Genomic DNA, 13,173 nt, shown 5'->3' on the forward strand with positions numbered 1-13,173 from the left:
ACTACCGAATACTTTAGGAGGAGGAGGAGGAGGAGATGCCCAACTTTGTCTAATAGTCATTAAAATACAGAATGAAAGCAGGAACTCTAACAGGAAATGCATGTTACTGTATTCCTCTTTTTATACGCCAATAGTTTGGCAGAAACTAATACTAATCTGATAAGTCAGCATTTGACTGTTACCATGAAAAACGTACAGCAATATTTCCAACAATCTGACTAGTTTGCATATTTTAATACTACAGGGAACAAAAAGACGTCAGTTCATTTAAAAAATGTCCGATCCACCTTATTGCAGACACATTACAGAATTTACTTTAACATCCCACTGAATGAGAGTCTGTTTTTTTGTTTAACCCTTTGTGCTATCTTAGATGACCCCACCCTTACATTGATGTGTTCTCCCTACCATGACAAAGGTGGATAAAGGTGGAAAGATTTCATGTAATCCATGGACACCAGTGAAGATCACAAATCATTGAAGAAAAAAGGTTCAGAGCACTGTTTGGTGGGTCTAGATGACCCAACTCCCAATGTTAAAGGGCCTAGGATAGCACAAGGGTTATGTACCCACAAACCAGACTGATATGGGCACCTTAGATGGCAGCACAGAAATGAATACAAAGCTACATTTACTTCACTATCAGATGAGAATAAAGATAACATTTGGATTTAAACAAACTCCTCCCAGACTTAATTTGCCGTTTTAGCTAGATTTAGGACGAGATATCTGCAGAAGAATATCTGCATTACTCAATATCATCGTGAACAAGATTGATTTAATTCAAGAAAACATTTTTCTTTAAATTGTCCAAAATAAGAGTTTAAACATTTTAGGAATTCACCTCCGAGTTGTAGGAGAACCGTTTGTGAGGAGAAAGCCCGTTGGTGTGCTCTCTCCCACTAGCTTACAGCCCGTCACACCCTCAAACTCACGTTAGCGGTGAGACAAAAATAGTGAGCAATATCAGATCTATCCAGCCGTACAGTTTAGATCCAGATTCCAGTTCAGACCAGGAAAACAGACGTTCATGGATCCATTTGTCTGGAGGTGGATGATCAGAATGGAGCAGATCAAGTGCTTGTGGCGCCGCCCGGCGTATTTTTTTTTACATTACATATAGGATGTTTTTCAAACTGTATTTTTCGTCTCCTCCTGATTCACAACAATTAAAAATGAAAACAAACTCAGAAATATTATTGTATGCTTAATTTTCTTTATGCATGTCCACAGTCATAAATTTTTTTTTTAAATAAATAAAACATGAACATGTTCATCAAAGTGGATCTTCAAACAGATTAGACGGATTCTGTGTAGGGAACTACGGAAGGCGTTTTTAATTCAACTCCATTTTCAAAGCTCTGCAATTGTGAAACTGGTCAGCAACACATTCCTAGAAAAGCACAAACCATCGGCGATCCAAGAACAAACCGCTGAATCCGAGCCGCATTCAACACGTTCAGATCTGCAGCCTCACACCCAAAATAATAGATTCATTGTGCGCTTTCTAAACGCCGTCACACCGGGGGTCACAGCAAGACGATTCTCCCCAGTAACAGAATGGTTGCTGCGCGCTCCGTCTGCCCACCACCCCACCCACTTGGAGAACCAAGCACACCCCCACACTGGCTTCCCTCCCATGGCTCAGGAACTAGGCCTTACATGGCATCACAGTAACCATAGCGGAGAGAAGAAGAAAAAAAATCCCTTTTAAATCCGGCTGCTGCTCTCAACAGCCAATATGTGTGGCATTATGCTTACATTGGCCGCACAATCCCAAATGGCATGAGAGTGTTGGGAGCTTTCTCCTTAAAGAGGGAGGTGGGAAGGGGGTGGCAACAGCACAACATATACTTTACATTCACTGCTTTACTGTAGGATGGTTGTCATTCCAGGTGACTCTACAACTAGAACAAGTAATCTGTGAAACACAACCGTATGTTTTCTTTACTACAGACAAAGATTGATGCAAAAAAAAAAAAAAACCATTCTGGGTGGGGGCACACGCTCCCTGCCCCGCCCCATTCGCATAGACAATTAGGCTGTGTCTGAATTCCCACCCTAACTCCAAAAAAAACAACTATGTAGTGCCCTGAATTTTTATAGAAATTTGGACAACATGCTCACTACTTTATGTCATCAAGAAGTTAAAATCTAATTAATGAGTGTTTTGCCATGATTATAAATGAATCTACTGTCTTCTAATGATGGTTTATTGACAAAAAAAAAACCCCAATATTTAAATACATTTTTTTTTGCAAAAAAAAATTCCGACGCAATGCATTGTGGTCTATATCCGCCGATCTAGCGAGCATCGATGCACACTGGTCTTTCGCAGGGACTTCTGGGAAATTTCCAGGGCACTTGATTTTGGAATTGTAGATTCGGAGAGCACTAGAAAATGGCGAACGCCCTATATAGTGCACTATGTAGGGGTTAGGGTGGGAATTCGGACACAGCCATAGATTTGTGTACGTCTCCATTTTCCTTATTATTGCTCCATTTTTGTTGCACCGCTCATGTTAGGTTGGGTGAGCGGGGCTGTAAGCTAGTGGGAGAACACAAAAATAGATGGGCGACTGAAGGCACATCTCAAAAACTCCTGCCACTCTGCAGAAACTATGTCCTAGAAAACGGCACAATCATGATTAATAAAAAAAAAGACCACTGGGAAGGCTTTGAAAATTGCTCAAAAGATCAGAGTGGGTCTGTCAAATATCAATGAAGCAACAGAGTCAGTACAGTTTTGACTAAAGACTCAACCAATAAAGCTTGTCCTCTAAAAATCCCGTTGGACAGTCAGTACAATCCCATCTATGAATACTGATATGCAAACTGTCATTAACTCAATTACCTTGACGTTAAACTCAAGACAATTTTTCCGTTATTGTCAAATTCTCAGCCCAGAATTAAAATATTAACAGGCTTTATGCTTGCTCCTCCAACAGCAGGTAATTAAGATTGTCCTGTCCGACAGCTGAGCAGGCAGATTAGATCTGAAGGCCTCTTGAGTTGGACATATTTTACTGTTACAATAGCAGTTTATGGATCTTCAGACAAAAGGAGTATATTTGTATAAACCACTTCTGTATTTGAGGCTAAGCTTTACTCATGATAGTTATATTTGTATGCATTTCTTGTATAATAATAAAAAAAGGTAAGAAGGATTTAAACTTGGCCAATCACCATCAGACCTGAATTGTGGACCCCTGCGTGATTGATTGGCCAAACCATCACTTCTCTATGATTATTACCACAGCTGGTGCTGCACAGTCCCGGTTTTGGAAAAATAAAAAGTCTTATTTCTAAACATTTCTCCTATTGGTGCCTTATTGGTTTCTACCGGTTTCCAGTCAGCCTTCACTTTAGGAACAAATAAATAAATGAGCGGCTTAGTAAAGTAGTGTTGGGAGAAAAACTACTCATTAAAAACTAACAAATCAGAGCAAGGAGACCCAAACACGGCAGTGTAATCTGGACTTTAACCTCATTTCCACAGACCTGGTTGAATACCTGCGACCATCAACTCCAGGTAGTACGGCCTCCCCATCCTTTAGCCCAACTCCAGGAATTAACCCCCCCCCCCAGAAAGAGCAAACCCGCTAACCTTTAACACACCAAAACGGAGCAGAGTTCGCGGGGTAAATGGTCTCATTTCCAGAGAAAGAGCGATTATTTCAAGGAGGCTCGTGGCGGGCTAGCAAGGTGCACTGACTGACGCCCGGTCCCTCAGGGAGCAGCGGACAGGTGCACGGCTCGGTGAGCTACCCGAGGACCGGCACACACGCGGAGACTCCTACCGTGAACGTGACCGCGGTGGTGGAGGCACAGCAGGATCAGGAGCACCGGCAGCAGCAGGACCCCCGCTGCGGACGTGACCATCTCTGAGTATGACGCTGGAGCGGCTAGCTGTGCGCTCGCGGGCTGCTCGTCTCGGTGGCTCGCGCCGGCCTGTTGGGTCTGTGGTCCGCCGGCTGGTTCACGTGCGAGCTGTCAGTCACACAGAACCGAGCTGAGCGGGGCTGAGCCGAACGGAACCAAGCAAGCAAACAAAAAAAACAAGCAGACGCCCTCGGAGCGGCTGCGCACTGCCACGCGCCCTTAAATGTCGTCCTACAACCACGCGCCGCGCGTGCGCCCGTTCTGTCTTCACGACCTACAACCGATTCCGTCCAGTCTGACGTCACTAAGTGGTTACCGGCTAGTTGGAATCAGTTCGTTAGTGTAACAGGGAGCCTGCGGCGGCTGGTTAGATTATTTCCCTACATTCTCTGCGCCCAAAGCAGATCGTTAACCCTTAACTACCCACAGCTGAGGCGGGATGTCGACCAAACGCTGATAAAAAATGTTCCAGCAGAAGTGAAAAGTGTTCAAGTACGACAAAATTAAACAGTTGAATGATTTAAGCAGCTAGGAACAGATTGATTTATTGTGTTAAAGTCGTTAAATCAAGCAAATAAATATAACAACTTTCCTAAACATTAAAAGCAATATAACTAGGTCAATAAATAACTCATAATAAGCCCCCTACTTATTTTTTAACCTTTTAGCAAAAAATTGGCTATTGGAGGCAACATTTTTCATCTATAGGGGGCAGTGGCTGCAAAATTGCATATTGTCTAGCCATGAAGAGCCACAAAAAAGACTTCTAATGGGCTTTTGACTTTCAAGTAACTCGCCATAAATAAGCTGATGCTGCTGATATTTTTGCCAACGTTTTACAAACGTGTTTTAAATTATTCAATTTCTCAGCCCTTCAAGTAAATAAACTGCATTTCTGATCAAATGGCATGCAGAACAGGGTGTCTTTTATTTTGAAAGGACATCATTTGAACCTCTGTCAAAACTTTCATATTTAGACAAAGAGGCTGTTTTGTCTTTATGCAAAAAATACTCCATTTCTTTCATTTACACCATACTATGAACAATAACACAAATGCAAAGCAGTGTCTTATTTTTCCTCAAAGGTCAAGTGGGACTTTGTGGCTGGACGGTTGTAAAATGCTGTATGGCGTATACTTATATAGTCTTTTCCTACCATAGAGGGACCCAAAGAGCATTACAGTCCCATTCGCCCATGCACACTCACATTCACACATTGATGGCGGCCAACTTATGACCACCAGGAGCAATGTGGGGTTCAGTGTCTTGCCCAAGGACTCTTTGACACATGGATGAAAACCAAACCTGTGATCTCACAATCAGAGGTTGACCACTCTACCTCTGCACCACCACCATGCGGGTTGTAGTCGGTGACAAATCAACCCAAATAGTCTTGAAGGTTGCAGACCGATGGCCATGTCATTTGTACCCAAATTGGGCTAAAGTCAGATTTTCCACTGGAGAGACCAAATAATGTGCCTCATCAAAGTTTTTATTTGACTCATCTGCCAACCATAAACGTCTCTGTAGGTGTCATGGATTGATCCATCGAAGATCATTTAAAGATAAAACAAATTCAAGCACACACTAAAAGACAAGAGAGAAAAACGAAAACTTTCTACAGACACAAAATGTAAACACTAGTAGATTATTTGGAAAAAAAACACAACATTTTAGAATGACAAAGATTGTTTCAGTGCATCAGTTTCTGTCCACTCTAAGGCAGAAGTGGGGGTGGGGGGGACTGACTCATTGGTTTACTACAAAGTTAATCTATGCAGTCTTGTGCTTTTTGATGACTAGCTCATAGAAAAACCCATGTATTCCTCACCAAACAGCAGTTACATAAAATGCTGCAGTGAGGAGCTGTTTCAGAGCAACCACCATGATGATGTTGGGTACCTTTTGATGCAACAGCACCCTCTGTGGCCACAATCTGTAACTACACATCTTTTTACAATATTTTATCATTTCAATTTGAGCAGAAATTAAGTAAGCTGTGATTTTTGGCACATTGAAATAAAGATAAAACTACACAAACATAAATATAAATGATTAACCTATATTTTGTTATGTTTTTTGCCTGTAGACGAAATACTTAGAAAGTTGTTGTTCTTGTAAATATAAACATTTCAGTTTAAAGGGGGGATTGGGCCCTTACGAATAAACGATTGATCTTCAAGGGAGTCCTTTATTAAAAGTTACTTACAAACACAGGGCAAAACCAAAAGAGAAAAAAAAATCATCAAACAATTCAGTTTTCTTTTACAGTATTACTTAACAGGCAGACACATCCAAATATATACAAGAATACCAACTTTTATAGTCACCCCGACTCTAAATATTCATCCCTACCTGAAATGACACTTCACAGTTAACAATTTGACACAAAACATTAACATTTAAAACAGACAATTTATCATAACCAAGTTGTGCTTTATATAAGTTGAAGGAGACAAAGGAAGGCTGTTCCAATTATTACCGAACCCCAAAGGTATTTTTCCAAAGACAGTTTTTTTATACTTGGGGACAAAAAAAATACCCTTTTCAAGTGTTTTTAAGTTATGATGTAAACTGCAGGGCACCTAGCAGTCGTAAATAAAAAGGGAGGCCAAAGAAGATACATTTAAAGATGAATAGTAACCGAATGAAGTTGGCCTTTATTTGCTATAGAGCCAACCCAAACGTTTATGCAATATGCAGTGGTGAGTCATAAAAGAGCAATGTAGAACAAAACAACATAAACTGTTGTAGGTCCCACCAGGTGAATGCAAACAGGCCAAGTTAATATTAAAACAAATACAATCTGGACAATTTAGCATAGGGAGTAACAATTGAGAGATACATCTTTTCCTGTGCAATGTGTGTCACGTTAAAAGTTGTTTCAATGAGCCTGTATTCAATCGATCACATTTCAATGAGTTGCTGTACCTTGTCTTTGGGCTTTTATGGCATTGTTTGAAAGAGAATTTTGTTAGGGAACTACAAGGTAGCTTTTAGGATGACGCCACAGCAGCGGCGTGACGAGACACAGAAAAGCATGTAAGAAGCATTTTAGCTGTGTTAAATAAAAGTTCTAACAAGTAAACAGTTGGACTCTTTTTTTTCTCTGTTTGATAACACGACAATGCTTGCTTTATATTTGTCCTTAGCTCATCTGTTCCTTCAGTCCTACTCTGTCTACGTCAGCCACGGTGGCCGTTTCGGTTCAGTTTTTCCGCTCTGAGGACGGACTGTATTCAGACTGAGAAATCTCAGAGTGAACCAAAGCTCAGTCTGATTGGAAACTCAGACCACCTCATAAGGTTGGTCTGAGAGTGATTCCTGGTCCCTGGACCATTGACTGTGAAAACAACGGACGAATCAAGTTGTGACGTCACACTTAGAAAATACTTGACCTCCGGCTCTCACAAAATGAGCCAAAATCCCTCAACTTTTTTTCCTGATACGGGCGCCGCCATGTTGAAACCAGTCGACAGTGATCGGTCTGAGTCGCTCTGAGTCATAGACATGTTGACTCTGATCGACCCCACCCATCATGATTTTTTCAATTTAGACAGGAAGGGATCATTGGTGGAAGCAACCACCAATTTTAATTGCACCCCTTCTTACAACATACACTATAGGCTTAACATCAACAAACACAAATACACTCACGTAGGTCCCTGTGGCGGACACGTTTGTGGGACCGTGTTCTGCTGTTGAGGAATGGAGGAATCTGTATCGCCTCGGTCCACCAATTGTAATGGAACCTCTTTAGTTCTCACACACACTCAGAGGGGGATGGTCACATTATTCCCTGTCTTCCGCCCTTCAGACTGGTGGGGGTGGGCCAGCAGCTACTGCTGGGGCATTGGTGGGGTCCCGGGGGTTCCTGCCCCCCTGACCTTGCGGCTCTTTTTCCACGTGGTGAGGGAATCCACAACATCTGAGTTGGGTGGTCCATTTACCCCGAGGAGCGGGTAGGGCCCCTTTTCTGGGCCCACTAGGGCACCCCAATTTTTCCAGCGTTGCTCACAGCAACCGGAGCCCGGTCCTTAGACTCACTGTCCCCTAGCCCTATCTGGGGCCTCTGTTGGTCGCCGGCGTCCGCCTTGCCAGTCGGGGCAGGTTGCCTGGGTGTGCAGTCAGGCTGGCCAAGGGTGGTCCCGGTCTGCCTCTTGGGGTGGGGGAGGGTTTGGGCTCCGGACTCCCAGGCGATGGTGTGCCTCTCATCTGGGTGTCTCTTGGGTTGGGGCATTGGGTCTGGGTTCCTCCCACACCTCAGCCGGATGGGCTGACGAGTCTTGTCCCTCGGCTCCATCTCTGTGGTGGGGGTCCGGTGTGGTTGTTCCCAGGTCTTGTCTGACGGCAGGGGCTCTTGGGTGCCTGGATCAGCCAGGCTGCTGCACTCTCGCCCGCTGACTCTCGGGTGTGGAGTGCTGGGCCTCCTGCCTTTCTTGGAGCATTCAATGTGATTAAGGTACACTCTAAGAAGCACTCATTCATTTGGCACAAACATGGCCACGGGTATTGTTTTTTTACACCCCTCTCCAAAATGATTGGTAATGCAAATCTTGTGTGTATCTGTCTGTGTGCATAAGTGAGTTACAGTTGGGTCTCCCTGTGGGATGAGTCTTTTATATATAAATAGACATAAAACCTAAATATGTTAGTGTGTGTATTTTTCAGCTGCTCCCCCACCCCTCTATCTCCCCCATCTTTAACCTCCCACTCTCTCCCTATCTCTTCTTTTTTTCCATCCGGTCCAACAAGGACTGCATATAAACAAAATTATTCTGAATAAATCTTAGCCTCAAATACAAAAGGGGTTTATACAAAGATCCATGAACCCCTATTGTAACATTAAAATCTGTCCAACACAAGAGGCTTTCAGCTCTGATCTTCCTTCTCAGCTGTTGGACAGGACAAGTTGGTCAATGGTCTGTACCAGAGTTTTCATGAGTTTCCAATGGAAACAAAGAATTTTAATCAAGCCAAATGAAGATGCACTTACACCGGAAACTGATGAATTGTTCTACAGAGCAGTTTTGACAAATGCGTAAAAAAAAGAGACATTAATCATGCTGACATCAACAAAGCTGTGTTCATATATAACAAGCAGAGGAAGACTGAGACGACCTTCCTCATTTGTTCTGTTTTCATATCCTTCTTTCTTTCTTTTTAAAGGAAATCAGGAGAGCAAACTTGGGTGTTGTTTGTTTTTCTTTGATTTGATCACCAAGCTTCTGAGGATCCTGCCTGGCTTTGGGCTGCCACGGTCCAGGAACTCTTATGGTTTCTTTAAATCAGCTTCATCTTCACTGATGGTGAAAATCTGGCCACAACCCTGAGGGCCTTGATGCCCCAGATTTGAACATTTCCTCAAAACACTCAGGCAGCATCATTATGTAAAATAAGATATTTCGATTTTTTTTCTTGCTGTTTTCACACTGACCCTTGGAGATGTCCTGACAACGTCATTGCATTTCTGCCACATGAAATCCCTGTCTGTAGGTCTGGCAGTGTTTAGAATCAGGAAACATAAAAAAAACCCTCCAGAAAATCTTCCCAGATTTGCGGCGTGTTTGTAGAAATTTTAGCCGTTCATTCATGAAACGAGGGAAGAAAATAAGCGCTGTGGTTCATCCCAAAGGTGTTTGATGTAGGTTAAGGTCAGAGCCTGGAGCCAGTCAAACTAATCCAACTCATCCTTCTGTGCCTGCAGAGACCCTGATTTTTACACTTGGCTCTGTCATGCTGCGATGGTAAAAACCACCCTTCCCTGACAGAAATGAGAAAGTGTGTGTGTTAGTCTGTGACTTTCTGTCACGGTGCCTGTCAGTTCACCTACCCCTCCCCAGCTCTCCTGCTCTGCTGATTGGAACCAGCTGACCTTTATCTCCTCATCATCCTGCCGGCCTTCATAAGGGAGGTCCTCATCAGTATCCAGCGCCAGTTCGTTATACTCACTCCGGTGCTTATGTCTGGCCTTTCAGTCTTTGCTAAAGTTATCAAGTTCCTTTTACTTACCTTCAGGTTCCTTCCATTGGTCACGCTGGTTCCTCGCTCCGTGCTGACTTCGGTGCTCCACGGTCCGACGCGTCCTGGCGTCGCCCCTCTCTGGCTCCACTGTCCTCAGCGTCATCAGCTCCAAGGACTTCAGGATCTTTTCCACAGAGGAACTGATTACCACGCTCTCCTAGAAACTTTATTTATCCTTGGAGAAATAAACCATTCCAAGCACTTGTCGTGAGTTACTTCCGGGTTTCAGCTACTGGGTCTGACACGTCTACGACATCATGACACTTTCTATGCATTTTCTGATTTTTCTTTGGACACAGGCCGTCTCCCTTTACCAGTCCATTCTCAGAAGATTAAAAACTGTCACTGTGGTGTACTTTGGCATTTTGTGCGGCCACAAACCTGCTCAGCCTTTTACGCTTGAATAAAAAGCTGAAATGCAGCGCTGAAGCCTAATGCCCGAAAAACAAAGCAAATAATGTGAAATGTGAGTTTTTTTTTTTTTTTTTTTTTTTTTTTTTTTTTTTTTTTTTTAAAACAGGAGTGCTCAGAGGAGACAGATTCCGAAAGTAAAACCAGTTTAGTATCTGATCAAAAGCGTTTCATGAGACGCTAACCTGGAAATATTCTGTTTTATTTCCTTAAAAACATCTATCTCTGAGTTCTAACTTCAAGTTTATTAAAGTCCCACTTTGATCATCTTTTGATCTGTTTCTAGTGCCTTCCCAGTGGTTTTTGATTATGATCATGCTGCTTTTAGCCAGAACCAGAAAATCTGTTGTTTTCTAGGACAGTTTCTGCAGGAGTTGATTAGAAATTCATATCTGAGTTGTAGGTGGAACTGATGGTGAACCCCCCCCCCCCCCCCCTTTTTGTCATCCATGCTAGCTTACAGCCCCTCACACCCCCAACCTCACGTCACTGGTGCAACACAAATAGCAATATCAAATCTATCCAGCTCAGACCAGGAAAACGAAGATGTTCATGGATCATGGAGGGTGGCTGAAGCTGCAGCAGCAGGTGAGGGTGGCTGAAGCTGCAGCAGCAGGTGAGGGGTGGCTGGATGTGGATGGATCAGCATGGAAACAGAGCCAGTGTGATTTCTACCATACAAATATCTTTTTCAAACTACATTTTTTTGTTTGCTCCTAATTCACAATGATAAAAAAAGGTGTAATTTTGAGCTTAAGTTTCATTATAAATGTCCTTAATCATCAGAAAAATGCCACAGGAAGACCAAAAACACAATTTATGGAGTGGATTTTTCAGTTTAGGTCAAATTAAACTTTTATTTTTGCTTTTGGCTTAAATATATACATATATGTCCTGAGTTTGTAGGCTCTGCTTTAAGCTAACGACTGAAGGTGAATAAATTAGGATCTTCTTGTCAACAATGCATTCTTACAGAACTTGTTTTTATTCCTGTTTGTAGTAGAACATGTTTAAACCAGAACTTGTCATAAACTTCATTTCTGCTTGCAGTGATAGTCCTCAGGATGGCGCTAAACATGCATGTGTTCCCCAAAACAAAAAGCTGTAAATAAGGGCAAACTCAGAAGGGCATCAGACGAAAATGTCAGAGAAAAGGAAGTCTGAATTAACTTTGGATTTGATTAAACTGATGTTCAGCTACAATGATCCAGGATTTTACATTATTGTCACTATAAGGATCAGGTTGGGCTTTTTGTATAATATCTTCTGAAATACTCTTCATGATGTATTTTTTCTATGAAATCTATGTATATTTATGCAGCTGAGCACTCAAGATTAGTTTGTGTTTTAAAGTTTTTCTTTGTCCCACAGTTCCATTGGATTCACTCACATTCAAAACTGGCTTTGAGGACTGACTGTCCAGCAGAAGCGAGATTCCTGCAGCCCACAGATATCAATCCCTCCTCGGTCTACAGTTATCTCAACAGAAAGCTGTGGGAGCTCACCACAGGCTGACGGCATGCTCTTCATCACGCTCAGATCTGGGTCAGGTTTGTGAGAATGCGTGCAGCTCGAGGGGAGCTTCTTTATCTCTGTGTGTCAGAAGAAAGCTGGCAAGCGGACAATTTTCCAGATGATCTTTTTTTCCAGTGAAGCACTAAGGAGAGCTGTGGTTTTCTTCTGCTCGTTTCTGCTCGTTTCTATGGACTAATTATTTCATATGGGTAAAAAAAGGCACGAGGGTTCATTTTTAGCTTCAAAAATAAGGAAGGAAACCCCATTTATAGAAATAATTAAAACAACAACAATGTTGTTTTAATTATTATGCATTATTACATGCAGATTGTTGACTTACACAGCAAACGAAATGAAATGCCAGAAAGAAAGTGACTATTTGCGTGTTTCCAAACACATGCAAACAGTGCTGAACTTTCTTCTTGGCTGCATGGACCCAGAGGAAGGGTCAAGTTTAGGATTAACCCTTGTGCTATCTTGTGGGGTCCAGATGACCCCACCCTTACATTGACATGTTCTCCCTACCATGACAAAGGTGGATAAAGGTGAAGAGGATTTCATGTAATCCATGGACACCAGTGAAGATCACAAATCATTGAAGAAAAATGGTTCAGAGCACTGTCTAGTGGGTCTACATGACCCAACTCCCAATGGTAAAGTGTCTAGGATAGCACAAGGGTTACGTGTTACGGTTAAGCTACGTTCACACCAAACGCGATTTGAGACCAGTTTCAGTGTTAAGCAGATGGTACAGACGTGATCTGAGGTCTTGTGGCGGGATTGGAGCGATGGGCGTGGTCCGAAGGTCTAGCAGTAACGTGACTTCTGCGTCGCAAATTCTACTCCTCTGAACAATCTGAACACTTTTAGAACTTTAACTTAAAGTTTCATCAGTTAAGTCTGAGGCCATGGTTCTGAACCGGTGAAAGGTAGTTTGCCCTCTGTGGGTGGGTGGAGTGCTCCTTTCTCCAGGTAGAGCGAACGAAAGAAAGAACGAGGTCCCAAATACAAGCGTCTGAAATGAGCTTCCTCCGTAGGGTGACTGGGCGCTCCCTTAGGGATAGGGGGAGGAGCTTGGTCACCCAGAGAGAGCTTGAGTAGAGCTGCTGCTCCTCCATATCAAGAGGACTCAGTTGCGGTGGCTCGGGCATATGATTTTGATGCCTTCTGGACGCCTCCTGGGGAGGTGTTCCCACTAGTCCCACTAGTGGGAGACCCAGGACACGCTGAAGAGACTACGTCAGGGTGGCCTGGGAGGAGCTGGAGGAAGTGGCCGGGGAGAGGGAAGTCTGGGCATCTTTGGTAAGACTGCTGCCCCCCACGACCGGGTCCCGGATGAGT

The 13,173-nt window shown here is 43.1% G+C and overlaps 1 protein-coding gene across 2 annotated transcripts in view; it reads right to left on the reverse strand.

Moving 5' to 3' along the window:
• The window catches only part of vldlr (very low density lipoprotein receptor), a 31,111-nt gene extending 26,798 nt beyond the window's left edge, over positions 1-4,313 (reverse strand). The window contains exon 1 of one of the 2 annotated variants that reach the window (XM_004075142.3): positions 3,801-4,313. In XM_004075142.3, coding sequence (XP_004075190.1) covers positions 3,801-3,882 — 82 coding nt within the window. In that variant the 5' untranslated portion in view covers positions 3,883-4,313. The remainder of the gene's footprint in view (positions 1-3,800) is intronic. The other variant, XM_011482112.2, reaches the window with a different exon arrangement.
• Between the last annotated feature and the right edge of the window lie 8,860 nt (positions 4,314-13,173).

The sequence above is a fragment of the Oryzias latipes genome, chromosome 12 (assembly GCF_053564925.1).
Source record: "Oryzias latipes strain Hd-rR chromosome 12, Olatipes_Hd-rR_3.1".
Lineage (NCBI taxonomy): Eukaryota > Metazoa > Chordata > Actinopteri > Beloniformes > Adrianichthyidae > Oryzias > Oryzias latipes.